The following is a 14,932-nucleotide window of genomic DNA, read 5'->3' as shown; positions in this document are numbered from 1 at the left end:
CTTCTGGGAGCACTGCTGCTTCCTCCACTCCCGGCGGGGATTCTGTGAACTCGGAAGGGCGACTTCGTCTCTGTGACATCAGGACCCATGGGTTGGGCCGCGTGTCCGGGCGTCCAGTGGGGCTGGACTGGACGGGCCCTCTGGCCCTGAGACGCTCCAGTAACAATGTGTTCCTTCCGTTTGCACCAGCAGAAACAAGACAAGACCGCCGACCGGTCGTCGGTGCTGGAGATGGAGAAGCGGGTGCGTGTGCGTGGGGGGGAGGACACCGTCTGAAGGAGGCGGGAGCCTGCACGTCCCATCCCAGGGGGCGCCTCTCCTCTCTCTCTGACTCTGGACAGCAGTTTGGTCGCTGGTGCTTCGGCCTCCTCAGAGCTCGGGGCGGGAGGGTCCTCAGGGGGCCGTCCGTGTTGCCCTGGGAAAGCGGAACTGCGCAGGCTTGCCTGCCACGGCGTGTGGTCCAGGCCTCTGGACCCTTCCCGTCCCTTTGAACAGAGGGGGAGCTTCAGCAGGACCCTCTGCCCCAAGTCGAGGTCTTAGGACTCCGGCCCTAAGAAGAGCAGACAGTGTGCTGGCTCTGACCGAGGTGGGGTGGCTCTGGGCCAACTGCCGACCCCCCCCGACCACACTCAGAGTGTCTTTCTGGGGGTTGACATTCTCGGGTTGGGAAAACTCAGATTTATCGATGAACCCTAGCTTTGACTTGAACCTGGGCATATAATGGGTTCCCATCTCCCCTGATTGTGTTTAATTTGGAAAGCAGCTAAGTTTTAAGTTCTATTCCCATGGCTTTGAGGTCCGGATAAGTCGGGGGTTGGGTGGGGCAGGGTTTTGACTCCTTTCCAAATCTGTCAGATGCTCAGCAGTTTGGTTGTGTTGAACAGGAGAGGCGAGCCTTGGAGCGGAAGATGTCGGAGATGGAGGAGGAGATGAAGGTATGGAGAGGCGCGCTTGCCGTGTGCCTGCACCCAGGCCTGCGGGGCGGGTCACGGGCAGCCCGTGAGGGATGCAGGCATGGTGAGGACGAGGTGAGCCTGTGCACGGCCCCTACCCTGGCTCTCAGCTCGCCCGGCGCCCCTGGGGCCCCTCATAGCCTCTCTGGGGACAGACGTGGCCTTTGGAGTAAGGGGATGTCGTCCAGCAGGCTGGAGGCAGACCTGAGTGGAACTCGTAAGGTTTTCTCAGCAGCAGCTTCACCCCGAGGGAGGGACGGGTGAAAGGCGGAAGCCGGGTTCTCAGCTCCTGGCCCCTGGGGAGAGCCTGGGAAGCTGGAGCCGGGAAGGCACGCAGGTGGAGCCACTCCTCCGTGGAGGGCAGGCTGAATCTCCTGTTGGTCTCCTGCCCCCGCCCTTGCCCCTGGAATATTCAGCCACATCTCCCTCCCTGGGGACGGTCACCACTGGGGCAGTGAGTCCTGGGAGCTGCACTCGCGCTGCCCAGGGGAGGGGGAGAGGGAAGGGGCTGTGGGAGTGCATGGGACCCGGTCCTTGGGGCTGCAGCGCGTGGGGCCGCGCCACGGTGGCTGGGTGCTGCTTGGCTGCTTTCCTCTCTCGGCGTATCTTCACCCGTGAAACACACGCCTCTGGCTCTTGGAAGTGTGAGCAGAGCCCTCAGGCCAGGAGCCCTCTGGGAGAGATGTTTATTGCTCCCATGGCCTGAGAAGTTTGGTTCTTTACTGAAAAAAGTTGCTCAGGGCTCAACAAGGTCAAATGCCCGGAATCCTGGTCCTGGTTGGTCTGCGTGGCTGCTGTACGAGGGAGGGGCAAGCCCTGTGCGCGCTCCACGCTCTCCATCCCGGACGTGCCAGGACGCCCGCACACGGTGTCCGGCAGTGCCGCCTGTGTCTCACGAACAGCCAGAAGCAAAAATAGCTGGTGGTTGCTTCTCCAGCTGCTGGTTTCTCCAGACCCGCCTCACCTGCCGCTCAGAGCACGTTCGCAGGCTGGACAGGTCTGAATGCAGGTCCACGGCTCACAGTTGTGCAGGGGGCTCCTCCATTTTGGAAGCCCTTGTGTTAAACTATCTGTTGGCAACGAACAGGACGCTCATTAAGAAATGGCCCAAACGCCGATCAGGAGCGTGGATAAGGCCCGAGCTGTTGCCTTGTAGGGTCCTTGAGGGCCCAGGCTGCCTTGTACCCTCCAGCCGGGAGGCGCTTTCTCATCCATTCAGCCCCACACGAGGGCTGGATCGCAAGCCGCAGGGGAGCAGCTGGGTTCCCCCCCACCCCCGATTCCCGCTCTGAGTACAGAGGCGCCAGGCACCCCTGGGGCCATGGGCTGGGGCAGGTGCGTCTTTCTCTCTGTCTCATCAGCCTCTGGGGCTGAGATTTCATGAATGAGGTTGTGAGTCCTTTTCTTTCCTCGGTGGAGAGCAGGTACACGGAAGCTCGTGCCCCGCTCAGCCCTGGGTCGTGTGCCCGCCCACCTCAAATTCAGGCAGAGCCTGGCTCTGGCCGTCCAGGCCCCACACCGGTAGGTGTGCTGACTGAAGCCAATCTTCTTTCAGTTAAAAAACTCCTTCATGAGTCAGATGCCCGTGTTCTGCGTTGCCAGTTGCAGACCCCTGGGGGAGGAAGCTCCTGCCGGCTCAGGCCTGAGCACGTTCGCTCAGCTCGAAGCCCGGCCAGTTGAGCAGACAGCCCTGCTCCACCCAGGGACTGGGGGGGACGTGCCAGCCGCCCGCCAGCCGACCTTAGGGTGTTTGCGCCTGGACCCTCCTTGGGGACAGAGACTTCAGCCGTACAGACTCAGGCATCGTGAAAACTGGTGTGCTGGCCTGCAGGAGGCTCAGGGGATGCTTGGTCAGCTTTCAGGCCCTTCACGCAGACAGCAGTCTGGGGACATGCGTGGATGCTTGGTAGCCAGCCGCAGTACAGGTGCTGGTCACACCCGGGGCCCGGTTGAGCTGAGGGCGAGTGGACCCGGTCCAGTTTGTACAGATGCTCAGACCCTCCGGGCGTGGTCCGCAGGGAACAGGGACTGACCTCCAGTGAACCCTGAGGAGCCGGGGGGCTCAGGGACAGAAAGGGACTCGGGCCTGTTCCCCGCCTCCGGGAACTGTAAGGTGGGCTCGCCCGTGGGGTGTGGGGCTCCATGGTGGTGACACAGGCTGTGCCTTTCTGGTCTTTACTTGGGACGGTAGGTGTTTATGGACTCTCCCCAGGAGAAGCACACGCGAGCTGGGCTGGAGTGGGGTTGCGTGCCAGCCTCTGCGGGGTGTGCGGGTCAGCATGCCTGCGTCAGGCCGGAGAGCTTTCCCATGGCGGCCTCCTCCCATGCCTCCTCCCCTTGCCCCAGGCCCTCGCGTGGGAGGAGCCTGGCAGCCAATCCCCCATGAGATTGCTCTTGGATTTTTCGATCTCCTTGCCCTGGCAGCCTCCCCGGCCACCCTGCTCTGTGCCCTCCCACCGCCTCCCCACCACGCCGTGTTCTCAGCCTGGCTCCTACGGCAGCTTCCTGCCTTTATGGCCACATTCTTCCCCTCAGCCTGCCTGTGCACACGTTCACAGGAATCGTCCTCCTAGTTGAGCGTTATTCCCCAGGAGGCAAGGACCGCTTCATGTCAGGACCATGACTGCCTTGAAAGCTTCGGTCCAGTGTCAACGCCAAAGAAGGGTGAGAGTCAGGGGCTCTCCGTTGGTTCTTAAATTTGGTCCCGCAGGCTGCACCGCGACCCTCTGTGTCCTCTCCCGGCCGCTCCCGGCTGCTCAGAACTGTGTGGCTGCCCTCCCTTTTCCCAGGGTGGCGATTCTCCCTCTGTGGGGAAGGAGATGCAGCCGTTTGTCTCTGCTTGTTTTCCTTTTCACTGTTTTCATCTTCACACTGCCTTTCATTTTCTTGCTTCTTTCACTCCCAAACAGCTATAACTCCTCCACCTTTCATTTCTGTCCTTCCTGTCCACGTGGGCAGGAGAGACTTCCTCTGGTGCCCGGCGACCCGTCTGTAGTCACCACAGCCCACAGGATCGTCATGTCCGTCTGTGAAGCCCCGTTCGCGTGACAAGACCGCGTTCTCTCTCCCAGAGCTGGTGGCCTCAGCTTCAGGGTCAGAGGACTCTTAGGAAAGACTAGTGACAGGAAGCAGGCCTGGCGAGGACTCCGTTTACCGCCGGCTTTAGATCCCTGTGGGACACAGGGCTTGGGAAGCGTGGCTTCGGGCGGGTGGTTCTGTTCCGTTTGCAGCACGTGCTGACAGCTGGACTGGCACGGGCATCGCTCACCGGTCCATTGTCGTTGGACACAATGCCCCCCACCTTTGTGCAGAGCTGCGATTCCACACAGGAGGCTGTCGGTGGCAGCTTTAAGTAGCTCCTGGCCTCTTTGTGACCCGGGCAGAGACAGTATAGTCTGCCGTGGGTTCCCTGGTGCATACGCTCCCGGAGCAGGTGGGGGCAGGTGGGCAGTTCTTGATCCTGGAACAGGCGTCCGGGCAGCAGAGGAGGCCTGGTGATGATGCTTCCAGGAAAGGGAGAGGGCCTCCTGTAGGTGCGCCTCCCACAGAAAACACTTCAACAACAGGCCCTCTCTTCTTTGCCTCGTTCCATTTTTTAAAATGAGAAATAAATGAGGTAGTAGAAAGATGCAGAAAGAACACAAGTGGGAGTCGGGGGCCAAGTATGGGGGGTGGAGGAGCGGAGCGGGGAGCAGGGCAGCAGCGGACTTGGGAGGAGCCCCGGGCGCCCGGGGCCGGCCCCCACCCCCACCCCGCCCACCATTCCTCTGGCCTCTCTCCTTTCCTTTCTTGCATGCGAACTAAAAACAAAAACAAAACGTCAACAGAATGTCAACGTGGTTTCTTTGTCCCACTTTTCTCTCCTCTGGTCCGTCTGTCTCTGTCTGCCTGTCTGTCCCTCGTGTCTCACTCTCTGCAGAGCCTCCACCAGCTAAAACAGATTCAGACCTTGAAGCAGATGAACGAGCAGCTGCAGGCTGAGAACAGGGCCCTGACCCGGGTTGTGGCCAGACTCTCGGAGGCCATCGAGGGCTCGGACCCCCAGGGGCTCTAGTCCTGCCCCCTCCTCCCCTCCTCCACTCCAGGCACGTTCCCTCTTGTTGTTGGTCCCGGGCTCTGTGCTCGCCCCCCAGAGCCTGCATGTGGGTTCCTGTGAAGGTTGGTGGTCTGCAGACGCGGCACGGGCCGTGACGACCCAGGGCCGGGGCCTGGCCCGGGCTGCCGTCGGTTTGGTGCGACTCTTCCCCTAGAGACGGAGCGCGAGTCACTCAGCCAGACGGGTCCACTCCTACCTGTGTGTGGACACACACACGTTTCTGGGGGGAGGTCAGGGTCTCAGTCAACAGCAATCCAAGTGCAACCTGGTCCCTGGAGCAGTCGGGTTGCGCCTGGGGTGACGGTGACCAAGGGCAGGGGCCACATGTTCCAGACACCTGGGGGCTTGAGCACATTTGTGCCAGGCACCCCTCAGAGGCAAAGGCCCAGGTGTCTGTTCAGAGCTCCCCTGCTGGTTCTATTGTGCAGCTGGGCTGAGAACCACGGCCCCAGGGCCTGACAAGAACGAGCGCTGGGGGGGGCACTGACCCAGCCCCGCTCCGCCCACCCCCTGCTGGGTCTTTGCATCCTTCTCCCTTCTTGGCGGGTGTTGCCCTCCTCCTTGTCACAGATCTGGGCCTGGGGATGTGCCCTCCCACGGCCAAACTCCCAGCCCCACTGCCAGCAGGGGGCTTGCAGAGGAGGCGGCAGGTGAGCCGGGGGGCTCGTCTTTACCTGAGAACCAGGAAATGCATCTTCTGAACTTGATGCCTCTCCCTGGATGTGGGTCTGAAGGCAGGCTCGCAGATGGCTCATTTTCCCACCGTGGCGGCGTGAGGGGTCCTCACTGCTGAGCAGTTTCACTCTCTGAAATGAGTTTTTAATTTGTAGCAACAATCTAATTAGTCCTGACCCAGGCCTGTTCTTTCTGCCTGTCTGCTGTGTCTTCGGGGTCAGTAGCTGGCAACTAGTACCCACTAGATCTGAAGCACCTGAATTACTGTCGGGCGGAGCTGATACCCTGCTGGAGACACTGTGACACAGAAACTTGAGAGGGAGGTGGCCCGCGGCCCCGAGCAGCCTGCCGGCCCTCCTCATGAGAGCACATCAGGGCCAAGCTTCACGCCAGGAGATGAGCCAGCTTTGACCTGGGGCGGACGTGGGGCCCTCAGAAGATGGCCCAGTTTTCTCGGTCTCCCTCCTGGTGGGGAGGGCGTGGAGTCAGGAGGGCTGGTGGCCCTGGAGGCAGCTGCCGTCTGAAGGCCTGTGCGGAGCCCTGTGCTCGCTCGCTCTCATTTATTCCCCATAACAGTCCCTTTTCCTATGGGAAAAACCCAGTCACAGAAGAAGTAACTTGCTCGAGGTCACTCGGAGGGTACGGGGCAGGCAGGCCAAGGACGTCAGGCTCCGGGCCGGTCGCGCACCCACCGCCTGGCGGCCCTGGCGTGAGGGGAGGGGGCAGCCTGCGGCCCCTCAGTGCCAACTCCCCAGCAGGGCCACGCGGAGAGGCCTGCCCGGGTCACGGAGAAACCCACAGAAGACGCGTGGGGATCCCGTGGGGTCAGGTTCCAGCATCCACAAGCGCCGTCTTCCTGGAGCCGGGCCGTTGTGTGCGCATCGCCGTGTCTGCGGGCCCTTGAGAGGCGGGTGTTGCTCAGAGACCACGCGGCTTCGGACCCGGGCCTTCGCCACCCAGCCCTTCCCAGGAGGAGCCTGCCGTTCCCGCCGACGGGCGCTCGGGAGGGCCGGCCTGCCCCCGGTTTGGGGGTCTCCTGGGGCCGCGGCACCGTCGGGACCCCACGCCCGCACGCCCCTCACCCAAGGCTGGAAGAGGTGACGTTGGAGAAGAGGTGCTTCAGTTTATTTGTCCTTCACGTCAAACTGAGGCAAACCGGGCACTTAGAAACGAGGAAGCTGTGCAAGCTCGTCGTGCGCGGCGCCTCCACGGGTGTCCGTGCATGGTCGTCCCGTGCTTCATGTGGGGCTCCCAGAACCCCCTCCACGTCCTCTCCCCGCTGAGGCCGGCTTCCTCACGCTTCCTCCGCGCCCCTCCCTTCCTTCCTGGCGCTCCCTGGAGCTGGCCGCGGGAGCTTGGGCAGCTGGGAAAGTGCCTTGGCCAAGTTTTTCCCAAAGAATTGAGTCTCAACGCGGACATAAATCTCCAAGGCTCGAGGATGCGTTTGTACATGTTTTTGAAGGGGAGCGGTTCAGATCCGACCTGACGAGCTGCCAGCGGTGACACACGGCCTGTCCCCACGTAGAGCTTCTTCCCACCCGGGGCTCCCGTCGTGGGAACACGGCCTGAGGGTCTCGCTGGCGCCCAGGCTGCCGGCCCCGGGGTGCCCTGGGAGGGCACGTGGCAGGGGAAGCGGAGGGAGGCCACGCCGGCAGGCTGCTGCGAGCCTCTTGGCTTGAGTGTCTGGGCAGTTGAGGCCAAGGGAGGGAGGCCAGCCAGGCTCCAACGGTGTCAGGTCAGAGGTCAGAGGACAGGCCTGCTCCGGTATTTCCTGGATTAACGCCCTCTAACACTGCATGCGGTCACAGCTGTGGCCCCCACGGAGCCCCTGCTTTGGGAGGGACGAGGGTGGGGATGGGCTTCTTTAGATACAAAATGGAAAAGCCAGAGAGGAGAGCGGTGTGCCTCAAGCGGCACAGCTCACGGGTGACGAGTTCCGGCTTCTAGGCCCGTGACCGCGTCTGCAGGGAAGGGGTGAGCCCTGGAGTCAGTGTCCGCTTTCCCGTGAGGAGCTGTGCCGCGCTGCGCTAGTGATGCTGGACTCGGGCCCTCGTTTGTGGACCTGAGGATGGCTGCACCACAGACCCTGAGGCCGTCCTGACACTCTGAATGTTCTCTGTTCCCTCGATACCAGTGCCTCATGTGTCTGTGGTCCGTGCCCACGAGGACTTAACCTGCATCTTCCATAAGAGGCTGAGGGAACGGTTCTTTACGGGGATCTGACTGGCCCCTGGGTGCTAACAGCAGAGCCAGAACTGGAATTAGCCCTGGGAACGCAGCGGGGCCTGTAGGTTCGAATGACCGACCAGAGGACACTCGCCCCAGACAGATGTGGGTGTGGTTTTTTGTCGCCTTCACGGTGAAGAAGCGCTTTCCCTCTGACCTGACCCTCTCCTGCTGCCGGCAAGGCTCACACACCAGCCGTGCCCTCACCGGGACCCGTCGGGGCTGTCAGACGCCCCACGCTTGCCCAGCCTGGGCTCGGGGCCGCTGCCCCCCGCTTCACAAGTTGCGCGACACAGTGTGATGGTCCGGGGAGGCCAGGCTGGGAGAACAGACGTCTCCACCCCCATCTCCCACAGCAGAGCCCCAGCCCTCTTTGGGCATGCTCGGGCTCCTGGGTGTTGGGGGTTGACTGTGGACACGTGTGCTACGGCCAGCGGGGACCTCAGCGGGTTCCAGCACACGGCACCAGAAGCAAGACCCTAAGTCGTCTTGGGGGTGTGACGGGAAAGCCGAGCTGTGCCCCCCACCACGCGTTCCCGCCGTCCTTCCCTTCACCCCATCACCTCTTCTGACCCTTCCCTGTGTCCCCAGCACACATGGCGCTGCCCTGGTTTCTCTGAACCAGAGGTGAGTGCCGGGGAGGAAACCCTGGAATAGTTACTCGTTCAGGAGGAGGGGGGGCAGCGCACGGGGAAGGGGCTGTTCCTGCCGTGCGTGCGGAGGGGCTGTGGCCCCGCGCGGTACCGTCACCAGCCCGTGAGCAGGAAGATGGGCGCTTGGTCACCGTCACCGGCCGGACTGACTCGCCTTCCCCTTCCGCCCGCAGGTCCTGACGGAACTGAAATCTGACAACCAGAGGCTGAAGGACGAGAACGGCGCCCTCATCAGGGTCATCAGCAAGCTGTCCAAGTAGACCGGGCGCAGGCTTCCCGGGAAGGCGCCGGGCCCCGCCTCGCCCCCACCGGCGCCCACCAGCCAAGAGGAGCCAGAGGGACCTTTCTCTGGCCGTCGTCCAGTTACCGCCTCTGCACGCTCCGTGTCCCCTCCTCTGGCCCCCGCCGCTGGGTTTCAGACAGTTTTCATCGAAGCACCACTGCGATCCTTCGACCGATAGAGCCGTCTGGTGGAGGCCTCGGGGTCGCCTGCCAGTTGTGGACCCGGCCTCCAGCTGCCGGGCCACTGGTCCACGTAGCACTTGGTCCAGGCCCCAGCCCTGTGGCCACCGCCATGCGCTCTGACGTGGGACACACGTGGGGAGGCCTCTGGAGCTGCCACCACTAGCTCCAAGTCGACAGTGACTCCACGTCGGGGCCCCTTCTTGTCTTTGCCTCTCAGGAACTGACTTTCCTCTAACTCCCGCCGGTGGTGGTGGAATTTTTTCTACCAGCAGCCCCGTGGCCCCTGACTGGTCTAAGCGCCCGTCCCTTCCGTGTCTGGCCCTCTCCCCGGGGCTCGGGTGACCGGGCTTGCCCCTTCCCTTTCTGCCCTTTTACTTTCCTTCCTCCATCCGCCCCACGGTGCGTGCCCTGGGGGGTGGGCACTGGCACAGAGCACCGACCCAAGTGGTGTGCCCAGGCAGCGGTATCGCCAGCCTCTCCCCGGCCAGGCCGGGCCAGGCTCAGCTCCCCGCCGTCCTCCCCACGCAGCGTTTCTCTGCTAGAACCCCCACCTGCCCCACCTCCCTTTGATCTCGTCTCCTCTCCTGAAGAGAAGTGGCGCCGCTGTGAGGAGGCATGGGGGGCGTCTGAGGCCCCCCCCATGCCTTGTGCTGTGAGCGTGGTGGGCTTGATGGTGTCGGGAGCGTGTCCAGGGGAGAGACGATTGTTTGCTCAGAAGCCAGCAGGAGGAACGAGTCTGGACTCGGAGTGGCGAGACCCGGTGGCCAAGACTGTGTCCCAGGGATCCCACCCTGCGGTCAGGGAGCCTCTGGCGGCTGTGCCTTGATCGCTCGAAAGCTGGGCGGCTTGGTTGAGAGTTGAGGTCTTCCTGCGGGTCCCCCTGTAACATGACAGCCCTGCCGTACCTGCGGTTGGGGACCCCCAAGGTGCTGACGCTCCCCTGGACCTGGAAGTCGGTCCCCACGTGCCCTGCTTTTCCCACCTGCCCCGTCTTGGCTATTCTCTCTGGACGAAAACCTGGACAGGTGGCTCCCTTGGCCCAGCACAGAATTAGGTCATGAGTTCTTGATGATGACCCGGTATTAACACTTAAGTGTTTGCTTTTTGTCGGCGCTTTAGCCCTCGGCTGGTTTGAGTGTGCAGGGCACTTCGGGGTTGCCGGAGACATTTCGTGTGTAGCAGTCCGTCCTCAGCATACGCCGCCTCTGTCTGGTTTCTCTTTCCAGCCCCTTCCATGGCCCTCAGAAGCGTCACATGCTCCTTAACCCAGAGCCATGATCAAGGTCCCAGTTCGGGATAGGAGATTTGTCTCCTGGGGCAGAGCGCCTTTCTCAGAGTGTGCAAACTCGTCCATGTCTGGCCATTTCCTGCGAGGAGCGACGCCTGGGGGGGGATTTGTGTTGTCGGGGCCGGGGGAGTTGCGTGGGGGGGATGCTGAGTCAGAGTGAAGTTTCATATCTTCCACTGTAGCGCTTCCTTTGTTCTGGGGGAGGGGACCGGGCACGAGGCCTTGACCTTGACCCTGAGTCTCTGGCACACCCTGGGTGCTGGGCCAGGACTGGCATTGGCTGCCACCTCTTTCTCAGGAAAAGGAAACTGAATTATTAGGACGTCACCTGGACTCTCTTGCATCAGGCAGACCAGGCAGAGGGGCCGCGGCATGCCCTCCGCTCCGTCTGTGCCTTTCGGGGGCGCGGGCGGCTCTCGGAACCCGGTCGGGCTGTGTCCTGCGCCTCCCTCCAGCCCTTCTGTGTCAGGCCTCTCCACTCAGGAAGCCAGGCTCTGTGGCCGGAGCCCGTGGTGTGGACCGTCCCGTGATCTCAGGCACTCTCTCTTATGCAACTAACTCTGTGAGACAGACTCTGAATCTGGTCTCTTTCCAGGCTGTGCTGGTCCGCGAGGGGATGGCCAGGGGCCTCCTTGCTGCCTCTGGGGTTCCACCCTGTCACCACGGTGCCTGAATGGGTGGTCAGCGCTTGGGGGAGGGCCTTGTCGGCCTTGGCCAGCGGTTTTCTGGACAGGTTGCACCTCTGGGAGTGACAACCAGCCTCTGAGAGTCTGGGTCTCTGGCTGAAGCCTCACCGCTTCTCCCCCTTGTGCCTGAGGCCCCAGGCCGGGCGTTGGGAGGGTCTGAAGGAAGGACGAGCCCTGGCCTGTCTCCTCGGCCCATTTGCAGGGCGTCAGCTTCTCTGCTTCCCTGCCCTGAGCAGATCGTGTGCATGTTGGCGCCACTTGGGACGAAAGGCGGCTGGAATCCCACTTCTAAGCCTGGGGACCCCACCAAGGTGTGTGTGAACTGCCCGCATGGAAGGGAGCAGCTCGTTTCCAGCTCCAGGTTTCTGGCCCTGGAGCAGGCCTCTCCCACCCAGACGGACACAGACAGAGGGGCTTCCCAGCTTCCAGGCCACCATGTGCCTCCAAAGGGAAAACCTCGGGGACTCAGCAGCTGGGCCGGTAGGGAGGGGGCCCCTGGTTCCATCTACCGGGTGAGCGCTGGCATCCCGGCCTCCAGCACTGCCCCTGACTCTGGACACGGCAGCCAGCGGTCCTAGGCGGTCCTGCCCCTGTCGGGGCCCAGTTACAAGTACAGAGCGTGGTCCCCATTACTGAGTTTTGAGGCAGGTTTCCGCACCTCGGAGGGTGTGTCTCCTGACCCTGTAGGAAGGCAGCTGTGGCAGCAGAAGGAGGCCACGGAAGGGACCGGGGCCAGCGCTTGTCCTGACCCGCCGCGCAGCTGTCTGTGAGAGGGGGCTGGGTCGGTGGTCCTCAGGACCCACTGTTGGCTTGAGAGTCTGTGATCTGTTGACTCCTAGGGAGACCAGAACATTTCTCACTCAGAGTCTTTGCTCTAACTTCAAAAATTCTTTTCTTCTCATTCAGATTGTTCAAGAGTGTGTCAAGGTGGGAAAGTGAATTCAGTATGGAGGGTAGTGGCCGTCCCTCCTGATGGCCTGGTGAGAATATGCAAACCCGCGGGGGTGGAAACACGGCCTCTGGATGAGTGGTTCTCACAGGACGGGCCCGGCTCCTGGCGTCCAGACAGCAGACCCGCTATGTTTCTCCCCGCCGGCCACTCAGTCTCAGCTCTGCCTTAAGCACCAGAGGGCCTTCCTCGAGGAAACCCCAGCCTTTAGTTTTGTGGGGCCATCAGATCTGGACCTGGGCTGTCGCAAGCCGAGGTCCCTCCCCTGAGCAGGGCTGCAGGGAGTTTACACCAAAGGCTGCAGGACCGAGCAGCCCCCGGGGAGGAGGGGGAGGGCCAGGGTCTGGGGCCCGCATCCCTCAGCCTCCAGTCAAGCCAAAGCTTCGCTCAGCCTCCCGGATGGGTATGTGGACTCTATCAAGGATGGCCATTGACTGCTTGTGCTCTGATTTGATTGGGCAGTAGGTCAGCTTCACTGCGGCCCCGGGAACCGTCATTGTCACGGCTGCTTGGGAGTGAGGTGGGCTCGGGGGCCGAGAAGAACCAAATAGAGAATGTGGACCGGCTGGTGGCTGCATAGCAGGCGATGCAGCCCTTCCTGTGAGGGTCGTGGTCGGACGTCAGGTTGCGGAAGGGTCCTGGGAGCCGCTCCTTGGGAAGTACATCTAGAGACAGACACTGCCGAGGGTTGCTCAGATCCTGCCTTAGGAGGTTTCGGGCTTTGGCTCTTGCTTCTAGCCTGTGTGCACATGCGCGTTTGCTACGTGGAGATTTCAAAATGCAGACTCATCAGCCAGTTTCATCCAAGTGTGTTATTCTGTTAACTCGTATCTTTTGCTTCCCCCTCCGTTCCCCAGAGGGCTTCTCTCTGAGCTGCTTCTCCAATTAATCTGCTTATCATTTTGGACTGGGAATCTGCAGAGTGATCTTTTCTGCTACTTCTCCACATTTTCCCCTAATGCTCCCAGTAAACTTCTCCTGGGTGGCCCTTTACGGTGACCTTACGATGCTCCTGTCTTTGCAAAATAAACACACCTTTCACCCTCGCACCTACTCTCATCTTCCTCCGCATTAAGTTTTTGCTTTTCTCACTTGGAGCTGATGGTGCTTTAGAGGAGAGCTTGTCCACGAATCAGCCCCGACTCTTCCGGTTGCAAAGCTGACTGGCTGTGCCACTTCCCCCTCGAAGGTGAGGTTTGGCCGTAGCCTGGGCAGGGCCCATGGGCAGCCTGGCCTCGTCTGCGCAGCTAGAGACTGAGTGAGTCCTCAGGAGGGCACCGGGCAGTGCCGGTGCGTCTGGGACAGTGGCTCATCTGCTGTTGCCTTGCAGGAGCGGGTTCAGGGCCTCGTTGAAGCCTCGATGGTCTCACAGAAGCAGGACTCGGGGTGCGGGCAGGTCCTGGACGTGGGGTGCTAGGCTGGCCTCTGAGCCTGACCTGCGTCTTCTCTCCACACCGCGCTCTTCTGGGGAGGGGGCTCGGAGGGAAAGACGAGGGGCTCAAGCCAAGACAGCAGGAGGTGGGCCGCAGGGGTGGGGGTCCCCTTGCACCCCTGAAAGGCTGGGGCTGCCGTCAGGCTGGCACCCAGGTGGGGGAGGGCGAGACTGTGTCCCCATGTCTGACCATGGGGGACTCTGACTCAGGCTGCAGCGCCGTGGTCCCCCCTCATCCCCCTCTGTTCCCTCTGCCTCGGTCTTGATCAGTGGAAAGAGCTGTGAGACCCTTCCTGGGGTCTCCACACCCCCATTCCAGGGGTCGCTTTTTGTCTCTGTTCACCTTGCCCCCACCTGACTTCCCCTCCAAGAAAGCACCAGATGGACCGTTTTAAGTCGGCTCCATTGTAAATACACGTGGTGGGGATAGGGGTTTAGGGAGGGACCCAGATGCGCTTTGTGAGCTGAATGTATTTTTATGCAATTTTGAGTGGCCTTTCAACTCTGAGATGAATGATTTTGTTTTTCTGGTTGTTGTTATATAGTATTATTAAGTACTCTGTGTTTGAAAGTTTGGGAATAATAATATCCACATCTACATGATGCCTGTAAACACAACAGTATTTATAAATAAGTAAATTAAATTGTGTTTTCACTTTGTGACTGTCTCCACAGTTTAGGAAATGGGGTTTGTAGAACCTTCCCTAGGGCCAGCCTGTGGTAGTTTCATGTCACCATCCTTGCCCCTGGGGGCCTCTGTCCCAGGGACGGCCACCGGGGCCAAGGAGGAGCCTGGGGGGGCTCCCAGCGTCCAGGGGCAGGCACCGGTGCTCTCACCCTGGGCGGCCGGGGCCCTGAGAAGGTGGCTTCCTTGGGTTCCCGGGGTCTCTGCCCTCTGCTCCCTGCAGCACTGTCTCTGCAGGGCCACCGCTCGGTTCAGGGGAGCCGGAACCTCCAGGGCTCCAAACTCTAAAGGCAGCTGGCGGGGGTCACTGGAGGTTAAGGTGCTCAGCCGCTGGCAGGTGGGCCAGGGTCGGGCCCTCCATCCGTCCTAGTGCACCCCATCTGGTTTGCTCAGACCCCGTTCACACCCAGCGGAGGCCCTGTCACCAAGCTGGAGGTCAGGGAGGTGAGGGAGGGAGGCGTCTTCTCCCCCGCGGACACCCGGCTACTGGCCTGCGGCCCAAATCAGAGGCAAAGGATCAGGTCTGGAGTGAGGGCTCCTCTGGGTGCCCGCTGGGCCCGGGCAGTCAGCGGAGACTGGGCATCGCCTGGAGGCGGTGAGGCCCGGCCCTTCCCTCCTGAAGACTCCCCAGCCCTCGCACTGGGCTGGCCTTGCCCCCCTCAATCCCAGCCTCACAGGCTCTGCCTTCTTGTCCCTGGAGCTTGTCCCTGAGCCGGACGCCCCCCTCCACCTGCTGCGAAGGGGCTGCGGGGGCCTCCCTGAGGAGACGGCCCCCAGATCGCGGTGAGGACGGGTCCCCCTTCCGGGTCTGGGGGTGGTGCTGC

At 61.8% G+C, this 14,932-nt stretch overlaps 1 protein-coding gene across 11 annotated transcripts in view; it reads left to right on the top strand.

Annotated features, from left to right (window-relative positions):
• Positions 1-14,932, top strand: part of PPP1R12B (protein phosphatase 1 regulatory subunit 12B) — a 207,431-nt gene that overhangs the window by 188,204 nt on the left and 4,295 nt on the right. For 4 of the 11 annotated variants that reach the window (XM_081254348.1, XM_081254341.1, XM_081254344.1 and 1 more), the window contains 3 exons: positions 190-243; positions 885-935; positions 8,777-14,922. In XM_081254348.1, the coding sequence (XP_081110474.1) occupies positions 190-243; positions 885-935; positions 8,777-8,863 (192 nt within the window). In that variant the 3' untranslated portion in view covers positions 8,864-14,922. Of the gene's footprint in view, positions 1-189; positions 244-884; positions 936-8,776; positions 14,924-14,932 lie in introns of those variants that run through there. The other 7 variants (XR_014017455.1, XR_014017456.1, XM_081254347.1 and 4 more) reach the window with 4 other exon arrangements.

The sequence above is a fragment of the Mesoplodon bidens genome (assembly GCF_964165515.1).
Source record: "Mesoplodon bidens genome assembly, chromosome: 2".
NCBI classification, from domain to species: Eukaryota; Metazoa; Chordata; class Mammalia; order Artiodactyla; family Ziphiidae; genus Mesoplodon; species Mesoplodon bidens.
Note: the sequence above shows the minus strand (reverse complement) of the source record. Positions and strands in the feature narration are given on the sequence as shown.